The sequence below is a fragment of the Lissotriton helveticus genome, chromosome 2_2 (genome assembly GCF_964261635.1).
Source record: "Lissotriton helveticus chromosome 2_2, aLisHel1.1, whole genome shotgun sequence".
In the NCBI taxonomy this organism is placed as follows: domain Eukaryota; kingdom Metazoa; phylum Chordata; class Amphibia; order Caudata; family Salamandridae; genus Lissotriton; species Lissotriton helveticus.
In genome coordinates, this window is record NC_136060.1 from 257,961,450 (window position 1) to 257,985,508 (window position 24,059).

At 46.6% G+C, this 24,059-nt stretch overlaps 1 protein-coding gene across 1 annotated transcript in view; it reads left to right on the top strand.

Annotated features, from left to right (window-relative positions):
* DHX15 (DEAH-box helicase 15) overlaps positions 1–24,059 on the top strand; it is a 177,421-nt gene that overhangs the window by 74,771 nt on the left and 78,591 nt on the right. The window contains exons 7-9 of the mRNA XM_078678396.1: positions 14,825–14,911; positions 15,110–15,259; positions 22,892–23,000. Of these exons, the coding sequence (XP_078534522.1) occupies positions 14,825–14,911; positions 15,110–15,259; positions 22,892–23,000 (346 nt within the window). The remainder of the gene's footprint in view (positions 1–14,824; positions 14,912–15,109; positions 15,260–22,891; positions 23,001–24,059) is intronic.

Consider the following 24,059-nt stretch of genomic DNA (forward strand, 5'->3'; position numbering starts at 1 on the left):
CAAAGGAAGAGAGAGTGCGACGAGAAAATGAAAAGGTGCATGATTCTGCGAAGCCGCCGCCGATCGTCGAAATAGAAGAAGAGAAGTTTGATGCCGAAGAGCCGCCGAAAACTCCAGAGCCCCAGGAACAACTAGAGGAAGAGGGCCTATACTACGAAGAGGAAGGAGACGTTGACCAGTGGACGAGTTTCGGCTCGGCATGATCGATGGCACAGGACCTGGACCTCTTTGCCGACAGTCTAGAAGAGCCCGTGGAGACGTAACCCTCGAGGCCTGCGCCTCCAGATGACATTGGGGTCTACAACATGGTCATCAGGAACGCGGCAACGGCGTCAAACTGGAGGAAGAAAAACCAAAGGCCTGCTTCCTCTTAGAGACCCTGCTCCCCATTCAAACAAGGAGCCAATTCCTCCCCATGCTCCCAAGTGTCCTGGAGCAAGGGAGGGATGCATTCAAAGACCCAGCGACCTGCAGGTCTGTCACGCCTAGGACGGAGAAGAAATACAAGCACTCCTCTTGGGACCCCCCCCCCCCCCCCCTACATTCAGGGATCCATCACAACAGACTCCATTATTGCGGCAACAGCCAGGAAAAGGGCAAACGTGCCAACAACCTTAGGAGGATGGACCTAACTGGGAGGAAAATAGAGAGGAATGCAGCGGTACACTGGCGCATTGCAAACTCCAATGTCCAATTAAACAGTCACCAGTACCAGCACTGGGACGAGGTCAGACAGCTGCTCCACCGCCCCCCCCCCCTGAGTAATACCAACAAAGAGCGTCACACCTGGTGGAAGAAAAGAAAATGTAGCAAATTCCTGCCTGAAATCAGCCGTGGATGGGGCGGACACATCCAGCAGGCCTATGATGATCGGGGTCACAGAAAGAGGGCATGCCTGGCTGAGGATCTCAGGCTTCAAGCCGGAAGTACAGAACAACATTCTGAGCACTCCCTTCAATGGAGAAACACTGTTCTGGGCACCGGTGGATGAAAAACTCACCCAGCTCAAGAAAAAAAATGAGACTGCAAGGTCCATGGGGGCCTTACAGTTCAGAGGAATGAGAAGGGGTAGCCCGACACGGAGACCGAACGGAAGGGGGGGGAAACCAGCCGGGAACGTCACACCAGACATTCCAGCAGGCATACCCGGGAGACAATCAAGCACAGCAGGGCCAGCAGAAACCATCCTGGCAGTACCAGCCTAGGGGCCAGTCATTTCGCAGGAGGGCGAATGGACGAGGACAAACAAGAAGAGGGGGCCAGCAACCCACCTCAATTGACTCCGTCCCACAAGGCATGTCCACCCACACGATCCCTCCGAGGGTGGGACACAACAAGGTCAACAGAAGAGGGTTACACGAACCAAACATCAACGAACATGTAAGACCAGTAGGAGGCAGGCTAAAACATTTCTTACAGGAATGGAAGAAGATACCCACATACAAATGGATACTCAACATCATACAGTTTGGATACTGCATAGAACTGGAAAAGAAACCACCAAACAAAACCAAAAAGGAAGGCGCACTCAGCAAAAGAACTAGTGCTACTCCTCGAGGAGGCTCAAGATCTCCTCCAAAAGGAGGCCATCGAATCCGTCCCATTCAGAGAAAGAAACAAGGGAGTGTACTCAAACTATTTCCTAGTATCAAAAGTGGACGAAACGCTAAGACCCATCCTGGATCTAAGGTTTCTAAACCAATACATAAAAACACAAAAATTCAAAATGACATCCCTACAAGATGTCATTTCTCAGATAAGGGACGGAGACTTCATGTCCATCAAAGATGCCCATTCCCATGAACAGGCAGCACAAACATCTACTAAGATTTACCATCAACAAAGAACACTTCCAGTTCACAGCCCTAGCCTTCGGACTAAAATCCGCACCAAGGGTCTTCACCAAATGTCTCGCTGCCGTGGCAGCGCACCTACGGAGGGAAGGGATTCATGTATACCATTACCTCGACGACTGGCTAATAAAAGCAAGTTCCCACAGGACATGCAAGGAACATGCACAACGGGTCACAAAAACACTGACAGGCCTGGGATTCTCCATACACTGGGTGAAGTCCTCAATGGATCCAGAGCAAGTGAAGATCTTCCTAGGTGCACAGATCAACACCATACAGAGCAAGGTGTTCCCCAGCGACAAGAGAACATTTGCCCTGCTGAAGGAGACAGACCAGAAGGGGCGAGCTCTGACAGTGAGGACAGCGAGCAAGATCATGGGGATGATTGCGTCCTGCATACACCTGGTCTCTAAAATACGGCTCCACATGAGACCATTCCAGGAATGGCTGCAACAACAATGGTCACAAGCTACAGGAAGTTGGGAAGATCTAGTAGTTGTAACGCACGCAGTGTAAGAGAAGATAACGTGGTGGAACAAGGAGAACATAACAAAAGGGAAGCCTTTAACACCACCAACCCCAACGGTGACCATCACCACAGACGCATCCCAGATGGGATGGGGAGCGCACATGAACAAGGTCAAGGTGAGGGGTCTGTGGACTCCAGCAGATGAGGTCAGACACATCAACTACCTGGAACTAAAGACAGTGCTCCTCGCCCTGAAGGCCTTCCAGAAACAACTGTACAACCAGTGAGTGTTAATACAAACAGACAACACAACAACGATGTTCTACATCAACAAACAGGGAGGAACACAATCAGTCGCACTATCCAACCTAGTGCAGGAAATATGGAGATGGGCCATCCCACTCAAAATAGACCTACTAGCGTACACCTACCAGGAAAGGACAATGTGGAAGCAGACAGGCTCAGACATCAGAGTCCCACGAGTGGGAGCTCAATGCACAGGAAACGCAAAGGCTATTCAGGAGGTGGGGGAACACCAACAATAGACCTATTTGCGACACACCAAAATGCAAAATGGCGGTACTTCCATCCAGGCAACCAGAGGAACAATCCCAGGGGAATGCCCTATGGATAAGCTGGTCAAAAACATTTGCCTACGCTTTCCCCCCCCGATACCACTGATACACCGGGTACTCAGCAAGTACAGAACCAGCAACATGACACTGATCCTGGTGGCACCACAGTGGGCAAGGCAGACCTGGTACTCACAAATAATGGAAATGGCACAGGGACCACCCCACAAGTTCGGGAAAAGAAAAGATTTACTCTCTATGCAAAACTGAGAGGTACTACACCCAGAGAGCCTCAGCCTAGCTGCATGGCTCCTGAAGACAGAGTTTGCACATCTAAGACTACCGGAGAGCACGCTGCGGGAGGCAAGGAGACCTACCACACGAAGGTGCTATGTGGCAAAATGGAAAAGGTTCACACAATGGTGCAGCAAGGAGAAGCTACACACGAAAATGACAAGGGAATCAACGGTGCTAAAATATCGAACACACCTGCTGAAAGCAAAACTAAGTTCATCCTCGCTAAGAGTACACCTAGCAGCAATAGTAGCCTACACAAGAGGAGAGACGGGATAGAGCTTCTTAACATCACAAGTAGTTAAGAGATTCCTGGAAGGGGCAAAAAGGATCGCACCACCCAAGAGGATGCCGCCACCGGCATGGAACCTGAATTTAGTCCTAACGGAGCTTATGAAAGCACCCTTTGAACCCATTCATAAGGCTTAACTACAAATGCTCACAATGAAGACAGCCTTTCTGGTGACAATCACCTCGCTGCGCAGGGTAAGCGAGCTGCAAGCGCTGACTCTACAAGAACCCTACATCCAAATACACGACAGGGTGGCAATGAGAACAGACCCACACTTTATGCCAAAGGTGGTGTCAAGGTTTCACATGAACCAAACAATACAAATACCGAGCTTCTTTCAGAAGCCATCCACAAGCGCAGAGAGGGCACTTCACACTCTGGACGCTAGAAGGGCAGTAATGCATTACATGGCAAAAATGAAAGAGCACAGAAAGACAAAGCAGTTCTTTGTGTCCTTCGCAACCAGTTTCCTGGGTAGACCAGTAACAAAAGACACTATTGCACAATGAATCGCACAAACGATACAATTCTGCCGCAAACAGGCAGGGCAAGAACTAACAGAGGGGGCACAAGCCCACTCGACCAGAAAAAAGGGAGCAACAATAGCCTTCCGGACTAACCCACCCATTCAAGACATATGCCTGGCGGCAACATGGGCTTCAGTGCACACGTTTACTAAGCACTATTGCGTAGATATACAAATGAAAAAGGAAGCACAAGTAGAACAGAAGGTGCTTCAACACATATTCACTAACCAACGCTCATCTTCCACCCAGCCGCCACAAACATAACAAACCGCTACAAAGTCTATGCACAGCATAGTGAATCCAGAAAGATTCACGCTGCAAAACAAATATTTTTTTACCTGTCGGTGTAGGTTCAAGGCATGTGGGCTGCTGAATTCATATCTTAGCATAGATCGCCGCCTAGTGTTGGGTCCGGATGTTTGCATCTTCTTGGCCTGGAAGAGTCTTAGAAGTATCACGAGATAGGTGACTCCTCCCGTGGACTACAGTGCGCATAGGCATTCTCTCCATCATCAGATTGTTTTTTTCCGCCATTGGGTTCGGATGCTACTCCTATACTCCAACTTCGGAACCAAAACTTTGCAACTTTCTAAGGCCAAAAGGTCTAGCCTTCTACCTAGACGGTATTGTTCTTGTTCGGTACCCCTTGACTCGATCAAACTTTCCATCTCAATCCGGTCGTCTACGTGGGCCGTTGGGCCTTTTCGACGCCACGTGGGCCTGCTGTCGATGGAAAGGAGCCCGTTTAAAAGGTACCCACAATGTCACTCCAAATTCCCACATACTGATAAACACACAGTATGCAACAAGTGCTTATCTCCCGAGCACAACGGAGATAATTGTCCGGCGTGTGCTCAGTTCCGATCAAAGAAAACTATCCGGAACCGACAGGCCGCTCGGCAAGAGATGCAGCGGCAGGCACCAGAACCGGAGAACATTTTCGATGAAGTGAGTACCGAGCCCCCAACCCCGCTTACACCCAAATACAAGGCTCCGGTCGAAGCATCGCCTAAAGGCCTTAGCCGAGATCGACAAACTCCTTCAGAGACCCCGCCTTCCGGCTCGGCACCGAAGCACAAACCCAAGCCTTCTGATCCCCCGGGAGTGAGCAAACACTCTTCCCAAAAAGGTCATCGAACCGAAGACTGTTGTCGAGCCGAAAGCCATCGAGCCAAAAAAGGGCCTCGAACCAAAGAGGGTCGTCGATCTGAAAATAACAGTCGAGCCCAAAAAGTGTCGATCCACAAAAACAGGATCACACTAAAAAGCCTGTCGACCCAAACAAAGCCGTCGACTCGACAAAGAAAATCTAGCCGAAAAGGGTCGTTGAGCATAAAAGACACGCTCAACCACCGAAAGTTATCGAACCGAAGAACCCGGTCGATCCGAAAAAAGTAGTCGAACCAAAAAAGGTCGCAGACCCGAAAACAGCAGTCGAGCCGAAAAAAAGCTCCACAGCCAAAGGCCCTCGAGCCAAAGACTCACCACAAACAAGTGACTAAGCCAAAACCATCGGCTCCGAAACCACGGACAGTTGAGGAAGAACTTTTCCATCCTGATCCAGTGAGCGAGGAACAACCTAAACTGTATATAGACCCTGAAACAGGACACGTTACAGTTTACCACAGGAAAAAGAGACCATTGGACACTGACACTCCTTCCCCTGTTTCTCCAAAGAAAAGACTTTGGGACATCTCCTGCAAGGCCTTTTACTCCTCCTCCTTTCTTCCCTAACATGCCTTTTGTGCCTTACTCTCCTACACATTCAAACTATGATGAGGCAGACAACATGGGAGAAGATCCTCAAAATAATTTTGGAGAACCTTAGAATCCCGTTGTACAGGATGGCACATGGGATGGCCAGAATGATCCTTATGATACACAACCCATCCCTGACACTTCCTCATACCCTACAAAGCCGTCACCTACTGACGACACTATTGTTTTTAACCAATTATTAGATAGGGCAGCAAAATACCATGGTGTAGACATGCACACTGACCCAATAGAGGATTTTCTATTTGACACTTTTCCTACTTCTGAAAAAAGTGTACGGACACTTCCTATGTTGAAAGGGGTACTAAAACGCACGCCTGACATATTCAAATACCCAGCCAGAGCGCGTGTACTCAATCCCAGAATTGAGAAAGTATAAATCAGACCCTACAGACCCTTCTTATATTAGATCACAGTTGCCATTAGATTCACTAGTTGTGGCAAACGCTCGAAAGAGAGCTAATTCACAAACAGGAGATGCTTCCCCTCCTGACAAAGAGTAAAAGATCTTAGAAGCCTCAGGCAAAAGAGTAGCTTCACAGGCAGCAAATTCCTGGAGGATTGCAAACACACAAGCTCTATTAGCACGTTACGATAGAGCACATTATGACCAACTTGAAGGTTTACTACAACACCTTCCAGAACCTTTTAAAGCTAAAGCTAACGACCTGATACAGGAAGGCAAATTTATAACTAACGCTTCCATTAAATGTGCACTAGACGCAGCTGACACAGCAGCCAGGTCCATTAATACTAGAGTATTACTACGCAGGCATGCATGGCTACGCATATCTGGCTTTAAAAACGAAGTGCAATCCACCATCCTCAACCAACCAGTTAACCAAGATTTCCTGTTTGGCCCTGCAGTAGATACTATCTTGGAAAAAATGAAAAAAGATACTGAAACTGCTAAGTCTATGGGCGCACTTCAGTTTCAACAACACAGAAGTTCCTTTCGTTGCTCCTCCTTCAGAGGCTCAGGGAGAGGCAACACATCACATACTTCTTCAACATTCAAAAGTAACACCCAGAGTACCTTTAATAAAGGCTCAAACAGAGGGGGTTATAGAGGCAATAATAACAAGGGCAGAGGACGTGGCAGCAACGACACCAGAGCCTCCACCGCCACCAAACAGTGACTCGCTCACACTCCCTCCAAACCACTTAACACCGGTCGGAGGCAGACTACAACAATTCCTACCAGTCTGGAACAACATAACCACAGACAGGTGGGTGAGACAAATTATCTAGTATGGTTATTTCCTGGAACTCACTTCTACTTCACCCAACATACCACCCAAGCACCGTCCTATGTCCAAAGAATACATCACGCTGTTACAACAAGAGGTCACATCCATGCTACAAAAGGGAGCCGTAGAGCCAGTCCCCTTTCACCACCAAGGAACAGGAGTATATTCTCTATACTTCCAAATTCCCAAAAAAGACGGATCCCTCAGACCCATACTAGACCTCAGACCTCTGAACCAATACATGCTCTCAGAGCATTTCCCTATGATTACTCTACAACAAGTCCTCCCGTTACTACAGCAAGGCGACGTCTTTGCTACATTAGACCTCAAAGATGCATATTTTCACATACCTATAAATCCAGCTCACATCCAGGTTCACAATAGAAGGTCAACATTACCAATTCAAAGTGCTCCCCTCCGGGGTAACTACAGCACCAAGGGTGTTCACAAAATGCCTAGCAGTAGTCACAGCACACCTCAGAAGGCAACACATCCACGTGTTTCCATACCTAGACGATTGGCTCATAAAGGCCAAATCATGCGCACAGTGTGCAAGCCACACGTCTCGGACAATCCAGCTGTTGCACAGTCTGGGTTTTTCCATAAATTACCTAAAGTCACACTTGCAGCCCTCCCACATACAACAATATCTGAGAGCTACAATAAATACCTCAGTGGCAAAGGCATATCCAAATCCAGCCAGGATAGTCCGCATACAAACTCTCATTCAAAAAGTTCAGCCACGGCATTCTCTGCCAGCTCGAGTGTTCATGCAGCTCATAGGCATGATGGCCTCCTGCATATTCATTGTTCCTCATGCCCTACTTCAAATGCGTCCATTGCAAGAATGCCTAGCACGGCAGTGGAACCAGGCTCAAGGATAACTAAAAGACCTAGTGTTGGTAGACAGTCGCACTTACAACTCTCTGCAGTGGTGGGATCCACAAAACCTTTCCAAGGGGCGACTGTTCCAAGAGCCAGTTCCACAAGTAGTATTGACAGCGGACGCATCACTGACAGGTTTGGGAGCCCACCTACTTCAATACCCAGTCCAAGGGCTCTGGACAATCAAACACAAGACACTGCATATCAACCACTTAGAGTTGCTAGCAGTATTTCCAGCACTGAAAGCATTCCAGAAATACTTGTACAACAAGGCTGTGTTAATCCGGAAGGACAACATGACAGCCATGTACTACATCCAGAAACAAGGAGGGACACACTCTCCACAGCTGTCTCACCTAGCACAGAGCATATGGAAATGGACAATTCCCAAAAACATTTTTCTCCTCGCGGAACACCTGCCAGGGAAAGACAATCAAATAGCAGATCTGTTAAGCAGACACAGCCAACAGCTACACGAATGGGAGATTCACCCTCAAGTTCTCCAACCATTCTTCCAAGAATGGGGGCATCCAGAGATAAATCTGGAATATGCGAGCAAGAGTTTTCCTTTATGGTATTTACGACTGATTATGTTAAATCATCTTCACTTTTTTCTCTACTTGGGAACAATTTATTCTGTATGGATAAATAAACAATGTGTGTACCTTTTTTTAATTTTTAAAAAATGTTTTATTTATTTTTTTCTCTTACACTATATGCTGTGCTGTGCTATATGTGAAAAACCCTTCAATAAAAAATATTTAATAAAAAAAAGAGATAAATCTGTTTGCCACAAAAGAAAACTCAAAATGCCAGTACTTTGCCGCCAGGTTCCCACACCCGTTGTCACAAGGCAATGCGATATGGATGAACTGGTCAGGCAGATTTGCGTACACTTTTCCACCAGCCCCACTGATTCCGCTGGTGGCACGCAAACTACGCCAACAGTCACTCACAATGATCCTGGTTGCTCCCACATGGGCAAGATAGCCATGAAACACAACGCTCCTAGAACTTTCACTATTTCCCCATCAAGGACTGCGCCTCTCGCCACATCTTTTAACTCTGAACCATGGAGAAATCAGGCACACAGATCCCAATCAGATGAACCTAGCGATCTGGCTCCTGAAGTCTTGGAGTTCGGATACCCTAACCCCTTCCATGCTCATGACGAGCTGAGCTCGTCATGTAACGCGGCTTTTGGAAAAAAGCCGCACAGCGCAAAAATGACCGCAGCACGCATGCGGTTAACTTGCCTCCTGATTGCATGAACATTATCAAGGAGGCAAGGCGCCCAACTACTAGAGCATGCTATGCAGCTAAATGGAAAAGATTTGTAATGTATTGCAATAATAACCAAATCAATCCATTGGAGGCCTCCATCCAAAACATTATCTGTTACCTGTTACATCTTCAAAGATGCAATCTAGCATATTCTTCCATAAGGCTACATCTTGCTGCTATAGCAGCATATCTCCAAAACAGACAACACATGTCTCTGTTCAGAGTACCACCGATCAAAGTTTTTATGGAAGGACTTAAAAGAATAATCCCTCCAAAGCATCCACCTTCACCAGTCTGGAACTTAAACATGGTACTTACCAGACTTATGGGACCTCCCTTCAAATCACTACATTCATGTGAATTACAATTCTTAACATGGAAGGTGGCATTCTTGATTGCCATTACCTCCCTCAGGCGAGTGAGTGAGCTACAGGCACTAACCATTCAAGAACCTTTCATGCAGATACATAGCAATAAGGTAGTACTTTGTACAAACGCTAAGTTCATGCCAAAGGTTATATCCACTTTCCATATCAATCAGTCGATAGAATTGCCAGTTTTCTTCCAATCCCGCAGTCAGTGGCTGAAAGAGCCCTACACACACTAGATGTAAGAAGAGCTCTGCTATATTATGTTGACAGGACTAAATCATTCAGGAAAACAAAGCAACTGTTTGTTGCTTTTTCTCCACAACATAAAGGTAATTCCATTTCAAAATCAGGAATAGCCAGAAGGATAGTTAAATGCATTCAGATATGCAATCAGAAAGCTAAGCACACTTTAACAGTTCCCCCAAAAGCCCACTCTGTGTAAAATGGGGGCATCCATGGCTTTCCTAGGAAATATTCCTCTAGAAGACATATGTAGGGCAGCTACATGGTCTACCATACGCACTTTCCCTAAACACTACTGTGTCGATGTGCAAACAAAGCAGCAAGCTGCTGTAGGCCAGGCTGTCCTTAAAACTCTTTTTCAAACTGCTGCAGTTTCTCACTGGGAACTGCACTTTAGAGTTATGTGATGACTATAATTTCTGCAACAGTCTTGAGACTGATCAAATGGTATCAAACAGGATAAAATAAACCACTAGTGTGCATTAAAGTGTCTGCATCAGGCTTCTAGTCTGTCTTATTTCTATTTCAGGTGTCTAGTTGGCAGTCTCACTCACTTGTATTTTCTGCAGTTGTCAAGGCATCTCTATGTATTCCAGGTGCTCTTTTTTCAGGATACAGCATTAACTAGGTGTCTTCTAGAATCTATTTCTGTCATCGGCCAGATGATATGATGGAGATTCCTTTAAGTCCAGATGATGTGCAAGTTACTGTTGAGATGGGGGGCAGTACTTGTCTTCCAACCCAACTATAATTTTGCATCGTTAAGAATCTGTTTCCTGTCTCCCACAGTATAAGGGTTGTGCATCTTGTTTTCCAGTATGGACTGGCTTTTTGAGCTGAGAATGAATTTAAACTGTTCCAGTCAAGGTTTTTCTGATCAAAACCAAACGGAACCCCTACTGAATGCCATTGTTGCTTGGCTAGCAACATTGGATGGACTGATACCAGTTTAACATTAAAATCTACGTCCAGTATTGTGAAGGGATATGGAAGCCTCCTAACAAACATGCAAGACTTGTATAATGGAGAGGTTCCTTTGTAGACTGTAATGTCTACAGTGGACAAAAGGCTACATTCAGGCGACCATCTCGGGCATCACCCAATACAGTCCCCATGAACCATATCTCGAACACTTCTCATCTCGCTCACTCCCCTTGCTGTTGTGTGCTGGTCACCATTCGCTCCCTTTGGCACTTAATGCACACGTCTCACTCCAATAACAATCTTGTCAATTACATTCTGGCCTAAACACCCAACCCGTTTATATTCTGTATTGTAGTAAATTCTCCCCCGCCCTCTTAATTTTCTTTTATGATGAAAAGTATACCTCTGTCCTCCTAAACCTAAATGTGTGTTTCTGTCTTTTTACCTTCACTTGTTACAGTGTGTAACTGAAATACTAATGCTGGTACCATTGCACTAGGCTAGGAGCCAATTGCAGTCTGTGACCGACAGTTAATACTTGGGCAGGTGGGGTGGACTTAAACAAAAAAAAAGAAATGTAGAAAAATGCAGGGCTCCGATACCATTGGCGCTTGTGCAATGTCAAGGTGGGGTTGTATACTTGGAGGGGCGGAGTCAGTCAGTCTCACTGTCATGATGTCAAAACGTTGCAAAATGACTTATGTAGCACTACAGTGAATATTTAGAGGGACAGGTAGGCCTGACCTGTGCATTTTTGATTGGCACTGGACCATGCCAGCGCATGGAGGAAACTAGAGTTGCTGTCCTTCAGAAATGAATGCTTATGGTGACCACATGCTCAAATTAGGTTCTGCATAAGTCTTCTATAACCAATATGATCTATAAGATTGAGCTATTTGGTCACTGTTTATTTAGAGTGCAGAATTTTGGAGTTCTGATCATCTGGTCCTACTGCAGCATATTTAATTTTAGGCAGGATGGAGATTAAAGATATTGAAAGCAAGCATCTTGTCAGATATATTTGTTTTTTCAGGTTATTGAGCACTGCCTTTTTCTGCTTGTGTTTTCGAGTGGCAGTCAACGTCTGAACCGGTCTTCTTTTTTTTTTTTTTTTTGCTTGAGGTTTTATTAATTTCTTAATGGAATTTAAAACTCAACAGGTTGCACCATCAAGGTGTTCCATTTAGCTTGATCAGTGCCGAGATCTTTTAGAGCAGAAATCCTGCAAGTAATCACACTTTCTTGTTACTGTGCCTTCTTCCACTCCAGTTGTTGAGCCTTCTTTGAATACAATGGGGTCCATCAGTGCGATCGTTTTGGTGCTGAATACATCTCGTAATAAATATGTGCAGGCTGCTGTGTTGAGTGCGCACCAGTATGAAATAGCATGGTTTAGGAAGCTGGCTCTTTATATAGTGGACCAAAACAAGGTAAACTGTGTACAGAGTCCAGGCAAACCCCATTTGATTTACAGAGGCACATATGATAAGCCAAATGCTCTCTTTTGTGGTAGTGTGGGCAAGCAGTTAGCCTTACCGGCGGGTAGTGGTAAGCATTTGTTGTAATCACAGAGGCAAAATGACACACACTTACGGAAACTGGCTCTATATATGATATTGCTACTAGGCAGTAATACCGTGAACAGTGCCCAAGGGTTCCCCAAAAGTGTACAGGACTCAATGAAAAACCCAAAGTGCTCTATTAGTGGTAGTGTGGGCGAGCAGCCTTCGGCCGAACACAGAAGAGTGTAAGACATGTTCGAGGCATATGAGCTGTAGATCATATGGTATGCATAGATCGCCATCTAGTGTTGGGTCCGGATGTTTGCACTTTGTTTTTGTTCGAAGAAGTCTTTCCAGTCACGAGGTAAATACTCCTCCTTTCAATAATGAGACACATAGTCATCAACTCCATTTTTATATAGTTTTTTTCCGCCATCGGGTTTGGATGTGTATTGTTGCGCTCCGGTTCGGCACCGTTCCTCGGATTTCTTTGCACAATCCACTACCCTCGACGGTATTGTTATCGATCGCACTTCCCTATGAATCCTATACCAGTCCCAGGATGCTTGTTTCCGGTCCAGGGAAGACATGGCTTGGCAGTTCGGGCTGGACTGTTCCCATGAGGCACAGGGTCAGACTGATTTGCATATGGCCATGTCTGAACTGGGGTGGCTGAGTGGGCTAAAGAATGGTGATTGATTAAACCCAGATCAGTTGACTGGGGGTGAGTGTTTGATTTGCTCAAACGCTCCGTCCATCATCCCCTTTTGTATCGCTTAGTTCTGTACTTAGGCACTCAGCCTGCAAAGGCAGTGTGTGGGTGCCAGGGTACAGGGTCCCTGAGGGTGGCACAAAAAGTGATGCAGCCCTCAGAGGTCTTCTCTGGTCACCATGCCCTGGGTACCAGTTACTAGGGGCTGACAGGTGGCCAGAGATGCCAATTGAGGGTTTTGTTTAAGCATAGCTGTTCTTTGTAGGGAAGGAACACAGGCCCTGGGTACCTGGTTGGCAGGGACCCTGGGCACACTCAGTCAAAGTACATCAGCAGTTCAGAAAAAAGTGGGGGCATACCAAGGCAAGAAAGATGGCACTTTCTCAGACGTCGACGGGCTCTTCGTCGACTAGGTCTTCGTTGATGAGGGAACGGTCGTCTATGAAGTCTACGACGCTGTCGTCGACGGAGGTTTAGAAAAGGAACTTTTAGGATAAGATTCCTTGGTCACAGAATATCTTTGATGTAGATATTTTAGAAGACACAACAGGTGAGGTAATAGCCATGGTAGAGACCTCAGTTGAAGAAATAGAAGCAGCAGAGGTCACAAAAACCGTATGAGAAGACACCAGAGAGAGAGTCTTGACCTGGGCTTTACTCATGGTTCTGGTAGTCGAAGGCCTGGAGGTCTCAGAATACGGTACAAGGCTGATCCAGAAGGAGAAGTTGGAGATCTCCTTGCCTGGTCAGAAGCTCTAGGAGAGGATTTCTGGTGCTTCCTTCCCTCTGATGAAGAGCTGTCTCGGGATCTAGCTCTCTTGCTAGATGGTGAGGCCATGTCATCCTCCTCAGCTGAAGAGGATTTCAGCCATAACAGTACCCTTGCCGCCCTGTCTCTGATGGTTTTGGCAGGGAAGATACGACATATTCTACAATCCTTAACAATATGGTTAGGATGTAGACCGTAGATGCAGTCCTTGTGCTGATCATCTACCTGGATCCTCTTCTTATCACAGGTCCTGCAGGCTCTAAAGAGAGCTTTCTTGTCTGGCATCTTGAAGGTAATATGAAGAAAACTGAGTAGGCACTCAAGGAGACTCCCTTCCACACGACGTGCGGTGAAAATCTGAGGAGAACTGCCTCTGCTGGGAAGGTTCTAGAGGGTGCTGGCAGCTGATTGGTTGGAACCATTTTTTGGTTCTTTTCATATAATGAGGTAGATAGGCTACTAAGTTTTGGGCCTGCTGGGCCTCTTTTCTTTTTAGCCTACTACAGTTCTTACTAAGGCACTGCTTTTGTATATATATATTTGTACCGTGGAACTCCTGCCTCGGCGATGGGGAATGATTCAGGCATGTGAATCTATGAAAGATACCAATACAGGATAACTGTAGTTACAGGTAAGTAACTTGTTTTCTTCTTAAATATAAAGCTGTTGCAGTGTCCTTTCTGTACTGTTTTCTGACTGACGGGTTAGGTGTTGAATAATGCGCATAAGATCTGTAATTTTCTGTGATCTCTAAATATGTTAAACCATTCAGAGGTCAGCTGATGCCTTGGAACTGGCACATGAGTCCCTGATCTCAACAAATTTTCTTGTGTTCCCCTGTCCTTTGTTGTCTCTCCGCCACGTCTCTCCTGGCTCCCCATAGTGTTGGTCCTCTTTACCTCTTGCCACATTCAGCTTTCGTCACACAAAAGCCATACATTTTTTCTTAAACGCATTGTCGCTGTGAGAAGTGTACTTGCTTTTTCCCTGTAAATGTCTCTGGACAATCCCTCCTCACTTGGTTAGTGTAAGGCATTGCTATCCAACTTTTAAGACTGAATGTTTATCAGTAAAATGACTTATTTAAATATATTTCAACAGGTGGTTGTGTCCACTAATATTGCTGAGACATCCTTGACTATAGACGGAGTTGTATTTGTGATTGATCCGGGATTTGCCAAACAAAAGGTAAGCGTTGTCTGCATTTCTTTAAAATATCTGTAATTTGTCTCTTGGGTTAGTTTCTTAAACATCAACACAGAAGTCTTTTTTTTTTTAAACTATATTGTATTTGTTTACTCAATTTTGATGCAGATCTACATTTTATTTTAATTTCAGGAAGCATTTAAAAAATAAAAAATGAAAAATTTTACCTTTTCTTAACAGGTGTACAATCCTCGTATTCGTGTGGAATCTCTTCTAGTTACTGCAATCAGTAAAGCTTCTGCTCAGCAGAGGGCGGGTCGTGCTGGTCGTACAAGGCCAGGAAAGTGTTTTCGATTATACACCGAAAAAGCATACAAAACTGAAATGCAGGTGACAAATTTTGTTTTTAATATTAGATGCATGCTTGTAATTTTCTGAAATTAAGAGTTCCCATTCCTTCTGTAGAGTATAAAACTTGGAAGAAAGTGAACCTGTTTATTGCAGTGTGTAAAATCTTAGTTTGCTATTATCACAAACGTTTTTTGTTTTGAGTAGTAATTTAAACTCTGCTTATTGCAGCCGATCCTTTCTGGAGGAAGGATGATATGTCTATTGCAATCACTTTTTTCAGTTTTTAGCCGTCCTTCCTTTATGTTTTTTGTTTTTAAATATCTTTTTCTTGAACATTTATTAATTGCAACATACTGTGTTCTGGTTACACAGGTATACTCATTGTTTCAAACAGAATTACGTTCAGAGTTTGCTTGCACATATTACAACTTTCAATCCATAGCTTACTCTTGTGAGATTCTTATTAGGAGATGTCTGATTCATCTACCCTTGCTAGTCTGGATCCCCTCCCGTCCTTTATTCATGTTTTTAAGTTATCTAAAAGACCACCTGGATCCTTTCAGTTTGGCATTGCAATGGTTCCATGTAAGGTGTAATTCACATCTAGTAAGAAGTTCAGAAAGTCTAGTGAGCTGGGTATTTTTTAATATTTGTTGCCAATAAAGTGAGGGCAACTCTTGTCACTTTACATGGTGTAAAAGCAGCTACTTAATTCAGATTAATAATTCTCCCATGTGGGTTTAACCCTCCCCATCCAATTGTGATATTGCTTTGGCATCGAGAATGCGCTGTGCTCATTTCATTTTATCTCACCGCCCACTCCTGCACATCCTAGTAGCAAAGGTTTTTCAATCTAACAATACAAGTCCTATTCCCCTCATGCTGTCCCAACTTACAAGCTTGTGCTCTGTCCCCACATCTATTCCAGCCTGAAGGACCCTGCTCTTGACATTTGCCCTCCAAGCTTTAGCTGCCCCTAAACTCTTCTGGTGAGGTGGATACCACTCTGTTGCATCATCCTGGACCCGTGAAACTCGGAAGGAAAAGGGGACACATGGTGACCTAGGAAGGGTGAGAAACCTCCCCCTGCAAATACAAGCCATTGTTCCAGTAGTCACATGAATAGGGTTCTAGGGGTGGAGTGGCAGTTGATGGCAACACTTGCTTTAGTCACTTTGTAAACTGCCCACATTATCTGAAAGAGACCATTAGTTATAGGTACCTTAGAATTAACCCCAGGCGTCGGACTCGATCCGGAGAATTCTTTCTTTAGCAATACCCCTGTGCTTCGGTAGGTGGCATTGGTCGACTCTGCGTCTGGCGTCATGGTCACCGGGATGACGTGGCGGTGTCTTAGGCGCCGCCCTTGTACGCTGACGTCAGTTCTTTCTTTTTCCGCGCTAATCTGGAAAGCATCTTGCCCCGTAGTCATTTTTTGACTAAACTTTTTTTTTACTTTTGTCGATGTCTTTTTGAGTCTTAGACTCCTGGTAGCACGAGTGACGTCCCATTGTCGGACCGGCTTCAAGACTTGTGACTCCTGTCACAAATTGATGTCTGTCACAGATCCGTACCTCGTGTGCCTTTGGTGCCTGGAGTGTGACTACGACCCGAAGCCGTGCTCCGACTGCCGGGCCATGAATCCGAAGTCATTGCGGGAACGATTCCGGTGCCCGGCAGTCTGCTCCACGTCGTTTGAGGTCCCGGTCGAGAGGAAGGTCTCTGGACCGGTTGCGGAGCCACCACCACTCATCATCTAAGTCTTTCGCAATTATCGGGGAAGTCGAAACACAAGAAGGTGGCGAAGAAGCATCGTCGCTCTTCTTCTCCCCGTCCGTCGGCTGATGGGACATGGAGCGTTGTTGCTCTCCAGCTCTTTCTTTGTAGCCCACTTCTGGGACGGCTCCACGCTTCCCTCCATTTCCCAGAGCCGGAGCGTCCCCTGCCCAGCTTCGAGCTTTTTTTGAAGCACTTCATAGCATTTTTGGGCAGCCCGACTCCGCCGGCCACCTTTTGACCCTGCTGTCTTGGCTGGGGGCCATGAGGATCCAGGCCTGGATACGAATAGACGCCGGTCGGTACCTTCCCCAGTGCCGATTCCAGTGACTAAGCCTCTGACATTGGTTGTTGTCCCCCCCTGCCCCATCGGGGTTGACCCCAGCCTCACCCTTGACTTGAACACTGCACGGGACCGACGTGAGTACCGGTGCCAGACAGACGCCGGTACCGTGTCAGTGGGTACTTTTGAACCACTGTTGATCCCTGACGTTCCCGGTCGCCCTGAGTGGCAGCCAGAGGACGGTGAAGAGGACTGGGAGGGATCTGTAGACCCTCTAGCTGACCAGCTTGAAGAGCCAGATTGGCGAGAGGAACTGGATGCCAGTGTTTTTGATATCTCCCCAAACCTTGACATGCTACCCCCCACTTGGTTCAAGCCCAGCACAGGGGCTCCTGCGGACAGGATGATTGCCTGACTCCACCGCCTGGCCCCGGGTGACCCACTTTTCTTCTCCCAACACCCTACCTCTGAGAGCTTGGTGGTCCAAGCCTTTTCTTCTAAGGGCGCATTCCCTTCTGCTGCCCCAGATAAGGAATACAAGAAGGTGGACCACCTTGGGAAGAAGATGTTTTCTTCCGCCAGCTTAGTGCTATGGTCGGTAAACACTTCATACCTCTTGGGCCGTTATACCAATACAGTGTGGGATACAGTTGCGCAAGTGCTGCCACTGTGCCGAGAGGGTCGAGGCTCAGCTAAGTTCACCATTCGTGTGGGCTGGATACCGCCGACTCTCTGGGGAGAACGGTTTCCACATCAGTAGCCTTGAGGCGCTACGCCTGGTTGAGGACGTCTGGTTCCTCCGGGGATGTTCAATCCACCTTTTTGGACAGGCTCTTTAATGGCCGTCGCCTGTTCGGTGACAAACTGACTCAACGCTCGAGCGCTTCAAGGATTCTAGGGCTACGGACAGATCCCTGGGCCTCGTGGCACCACTCTCCCTACGCAGTCTGCCTTTCACCCCTTTTGTAGCTACGGAACGGGTGCCCCTCCATGTTCCATTCAATCTGACTCCAGGCCCGCGCAAGCTACCCGGCCTCTGCATGGCCGCAGACGTGCGGCCAAGTGACGTGCGGCCAAGTGACGTGGGGCCAAGTGACGTGGGGCCAGTTAGTCCACCCATGCCTCACCGGCAGCAGCCTCCAAATCCTCCTAGTCCGACCTTTCAGGGACACCAGAGGCCAGTGGGCGGCAGGATTTGCCATCACATCCCCCACTGGCAAAACATCACGTCGGACAAGTGGGTTTTGCAGATAATCCGAAGGTGCTCCTCCCTCCCCTAACACTACCACTCCCTCCATGCCACCAGCACTCCATTGCATGTCGCAAGATCACTTGGCCCTTTTCCACCAGGAAGTTGCAGCTCTCCTGGCCAAGGGAGATATCTAAAGGAAAGGGTCCCTGTGCCAGAAGTAGGTTGTGGTTGTTACTCCCACTACTTTCTGGTACCCAAGAAGGACAAAGGCCTGCGTCCTATCTTACACCTCACGGCCCTAAACCGCTTCCTCCGGAAGGGGAAGTTCAAAATGCTCACGTTGGTTCAGGTCCCATCTTCCCTTGATCTCGCAGTCTGAATGGTAGTGTTGTACTTGCAGGACTCCTATTTCCACATCCCCGTCCTGCCAGCCCACAGGTGTTACCTACGGTTCCGGGTAGGCCACGATCATTTTCAATTTACCATGCTCCCCTTTGGCCTTACCAGTGCCCCTCTGGTGTTCACAAATGTGATGGCAGTGGTTGCTGCTCATCTGAGCATATATGGGGTTCCCCTCTCTCGACGACTGGCTGTTGAAGGCGAGCTCAGCCCAGGCTGTCGTCTCCCACCTCTAGATTACGGCGGACCTCCTGCACTCGCTGGAATTCACTATCAACATGCCGAAGTCACACCAGATTCCCTCTCAGAAGCACCTTATCCGAGCAGTTCTGGATACCGTGCAGTTTTGGGGTTATCCTCCTGAGCAGCGAGTTCGGGATATTCGAGCTATGATACCGATGTTTCAGCCTCTATCCCGGATTTTGGTGTGAGTGACCCTGAGGCTGCTGGGTCTCATGGCCTCCTGCTTCCTGCTCGCAGATCATGCCAGGTGGCATATGCAGGCTCTGCTGTGGGACCTGAAGTTCCAGTGGGCGGAGCATATGGGGAATCTTTTCGATGTCGTCCAGATCTCGGAGGGAACTGCAGTCAATTGCAGTGGTGTCTCACAAACCTGTATTGGGTCAGCAGCAGATCCCTCTTCCTTCCCCAACCAGAATTCACAGTAGTGACGGATGCGTCCCTCCTGGGACCGGGCGGCCACCTGGGAAAGATGGAGATCAGGGGTCTCTGGTCTCCTGCGCAGTCAGGTCTCCACATCAACCTTTTGGAGCTCCGGGCGATCCGTCTTGCACTAAAGGCATTCCTTCTTTCAAAGGAAGAGTAGTGCAGATGTTCACAGACAACCCCACCGCCATGTGGTACTGCAACAAACATGGTGTGGTGGGGTCGTGAACCCTATGTCAAGAGGCTCCTCTCCTTTGGACATGGCTGGAACATCAGGGTGTTTCCCTGGTGGTTCAACACCTGGCAGGTTCCCTGAACACCAGGGCGGACGAACTCTGTGGTCGGTGCATGATGGATCATGAATGGCGTCTTCACTCTGAGGTGGTGCAAGATCTCTTTCGGCAGTAGGGAGAGCTTGGTTAGATATATTTGCCACCGAAGAGAACGTGCAATGTTAGATTGCCGCCTTGGAAACTCCAACATGCAGAACTGCTATCTGTGGCACTTTTCATCATGAGTGGAATTGCGACCTCCTGTATGCCTTTCCACCTGTACCACTTCTGCACAGAGTGCTGAAGATCAAGCGTGACCGGGCCCAAGTCATTCTTGTGGCTCCGGACTGGGCACGATAAATCTGGTCTTGAGCATTGCCATCGATACGACTGGCTCTTGGGAGGATCTTCTGTCACAGCAGCAGCGGACGGTCCTCCACCGAAATCTGTCCAGCCTCACTCTCCTTGCGTGGAGATTGAGCGGTGACAGTTGACAGCTTTCGACCTTCCTCCCGAAGTCTGTAATGTTATCTTGGCAGCCAGGCATCCGTCTGCTAAAACATTATATGCCTGTAGATGGAACAAATTTGTGGCATGGTGCACAGCAAAAGTTCTCCTCTTCATTCCATCTTTGGCCCAGCAGGGCTCTGCTCTCGGCACTCATACATGCTATCTTTTGGCCAGCTCTGCCTTTCTGCACCTTCCTTTTCAAGTCTCCGATTGTAAATAGATTTCTAAAGGGCAATACTCATCTCTGTCCTCCCTCTCCTTTCGTAATGACCCAGTGGGACTAGAATCTGGTTCTTACTTTATTTATGTGTGCTCCTTTTCTAGCCATTACATAATTGTCATTTTGTCTTCTTACCTTGAAGACCGCTTTCCTGCTTGCTATCACATCTGCTCGCAGGGTGAGTAAGCTTCAGTCTCTTTACTCCAAGCCTCCTTTTCTTGCAGTTAATCAGGATAAAGTGGCCCTTTGCTCTAGGCCCTCTTTTCTGCCCAAAGTGGTTACCCATTTCCACATAGGTCAGACCATCACTTTGCTCACCTTCTTCCCGCTCCCGCACCCTTCCAAAGAGGAGGAGCGACTCCACCGTCTGGACCCAAAATGTGCGCTGTCCTTCTACCTTGACCGCACTAAAGATTTCTGGGTGGAGGATCAACTCTTCGTCGGTTATGTAGGCACCAGGAAAGTTCGACCATACACAAACATACTGTCTCTCGATGGGTTGTCTAATGCATCAAAATCTGCTATTCTTTGGCGAAAAAGAAACGTCCAGAAGGACTGCGAGCCCATTCTACCAGGGCGACGGCAGCCTCTACTGCTTTGGGACGTGGAGTTCTGTTGATTGACATCTGCCAGGCAGCCGCGTGGGCATCCCTGCACACGCTCACAAAACATTACTGCCTGGATAGCCAAGTCCGAAGACAGCTTTTTTTGGCCGTTCTGTTCTTCAGGACTTTTTGGTGTGAACCTAGCTCGCAGACCCACCTCCAGTGTTGACATTGCTGGGTTATCCATTCTAAGGTAAGGAATCTCTAACTAATGGTTTCTTTCAGGTGAACAAGTTACTTACCTTTGGTAACGATGTATCTGTAAAAGACATACGTTAGTTATAGATTCCTTATCGCCCCACCCATCCTCTCCCATCTGCAAACTGACTTCTAGGGCCCTAGTTTTTGTGCACCAGTGGTCAGTGTCTTGCATGGCTCTGCGTTTCTGGCGTGGAGAGTCGTGTCAGAACTGACGTCAACGCGCAGGGGTGGCGTTAGGAAGACACCGCAACGTCATCCTGATAACACCGACGGACGTGGAGTCGACAGACGCCAACTACCGACATGCATGGGTACTGCTACAGAAAGAAATTCTCCCGATTCAGCCTGACGCAGCCTGGGGGTAATTCTAAGGTAAGCAAACTATAAGTAACGTATGTCTCTTACAGATACATTGTTACTGAAGGTAAGTAACTTGTTCTTTACGTGATTCTAGGTGAGTAAACAGTTTAAGGCATGTAAGAGCAGCAGTCCTTTTATGGCACCACATTTTAACGCAAGACTTGGAGAGGCACCATAGTGACTTGTTTGTATTCAGTTGTGTGGAAGACTTTTTTAGCTAGAGAGGAGCTGTTTAGGGACTCTGCCTTAAACATTTGCAAATAATCTGAGGCCTGTGATGTTGGTGCTGTCTAAACTTTGTTGCATCTTGGATCAGTTGAAATTCAAGTTTTTAAGAGATTCTGTTTCTGAATCTCCTATCTCAATAACAACCCAGCTTTTCTAACATATTATGATTATTGCCCTTGAGAGTGTGACCAGTGGTATCATACGAATTAAGTAACTCTGGTACAACCCCATACTAGATAGAGTTCTTCGAAGTTCAAATTTAAGGTCTACAGATACAACATAGTCACAGGTTTTTACCTTGACCTTCAAGGAGAGACTTGGTCACTACCCCAGCTGTGAAAAATGCAATTTCAGATCTGGAACTGAACCTCCCACTTTTCATGGATCTTAACCATCTAAATGGTTTTTCTAATGACGTTTCTTTTTTGCAATGGATCGCTTCTTCTTTCTGTAAATTGAGGTTTTCCTTCCAGTGAAAATTTCTCAAAAGAATGTGAGGTGCCCTCATTTTTCATCCTTTGTAAGCAAGGTTTCATGTTCACTGGCTAGTGCTTTTATGCTCACCTGACATAAGCAGCTTCTACTTCCTTTCTAATAGTTCTGAAGGAGGAATTACACATTATGCAGCAGCAAGGGGTTGTGCAGTGATTTAGTTGTGTACATCTGCTATAAATTCACTTGTTGATTTGACTTACTTTGAGTGCGCGATTTTTCAATGCTTAAGCTTTTTTGTGACATACCTAATTTACGCAATGGGCATTTGTCCCGTCCCAGTTTGGAGGAAACACCAAATAATGGGATTTAGTGACCAGGAGTACTAAAGCCCCTAAGGAAGGATTTTGTTCTTTTTTTTTTCTTTGAAAAACCGAGGCATATATTTGAAATAAAATGACATGTAGGTGAAAAATGATTTTAAAAAGCAGTTGGGATTAACAGTAAACATTTAATTTGTCTTTCAGGATAATACTTACCCTGAGATTTTGAGGTCTAACTTGGGATCTGTAGTTCTACAATTGAAGAAGCTTGGTATAGATGATTTGGTGCACTTTGATTTTATGGATCCTCCAGGTAATACATTGTGGGAATGTGATAGCCCCTTCACTGGTAGCTTTGTTATTAATTTTCTAAAACAACACTAATTATATATTGCACTGTTTAACTTCGGGGGATTTGTACTTATTAGTGATGGTCTTTATGTTGCACATGTTATTTATAACAGACTCAATGGGTTTTCTAAGTCATCAGTATATCAACCTTTTTGTAATACACTAGGATTTTGGCTATACATATATTCTATTAAAAAGGTGTTGTTGTAATTAAAGTATTCATTTTAGCTCCTTATTAGTAAGAAAGATGAATGGAAGTATTGGGAAAGGAATGTGCTTGTCTTTTCCTCTGATTTTGACAAAATTAAATACATTTGACAAAAAGCATGTCTTAAACAGATGGGGGTTGAGGTGTCCTAAGGAATCAAAGAATCATACCACCACGATGTAAGCCAATACATCTTTAACACTGTTGCTGAAAGCGGTGCTCGAATGGCTGGCTAAAGGAGAAATGTTTGTAGTAACCATTCAGGAAATGTTAAGAAACAATGACTCTTAGTACTTCTGAGACTAATAATTGATGTCAGACATCTGAACATAATGGTCATGGATACTGAAACCCTATTACAATCCTACAAGACATTAGACCATTAATGATGGGAGGCGTCTTTGACAGAGATAGATGTACCTGCTGTTTCTTTCAAGCGAGGAGCTATGCCCCGTTGACACGATATGTATGGCTCAGGTCGAGGGATCGCCACACGGCCTTACCCAAGATCTCCCACTGAGTTCCACAGTCTCGCCTCCGGGCCCGGCTACGGACACTTCTAAAGAGCCACAACTGGTGAAATCGAAACCGAAAGAGAAAGCTTCGGTGTCTACAAAACCGAAAGGACTAGAGGCGCCGTCGAAACCGAAAGTGCATGTTGCCTTGGTCGGCTCCAAGTCTTCAGACCCATCGGTGCAGGCAAAGACAAAAAAGGTTATCGACCCGGTGAAGTCGCTCAAGGGTGTCGAGCCGAAGACTGGGACGCCAAAAGCACTTGTCAAAGTAGTCGACCCAAAGCCTTCGGCGCAGAGG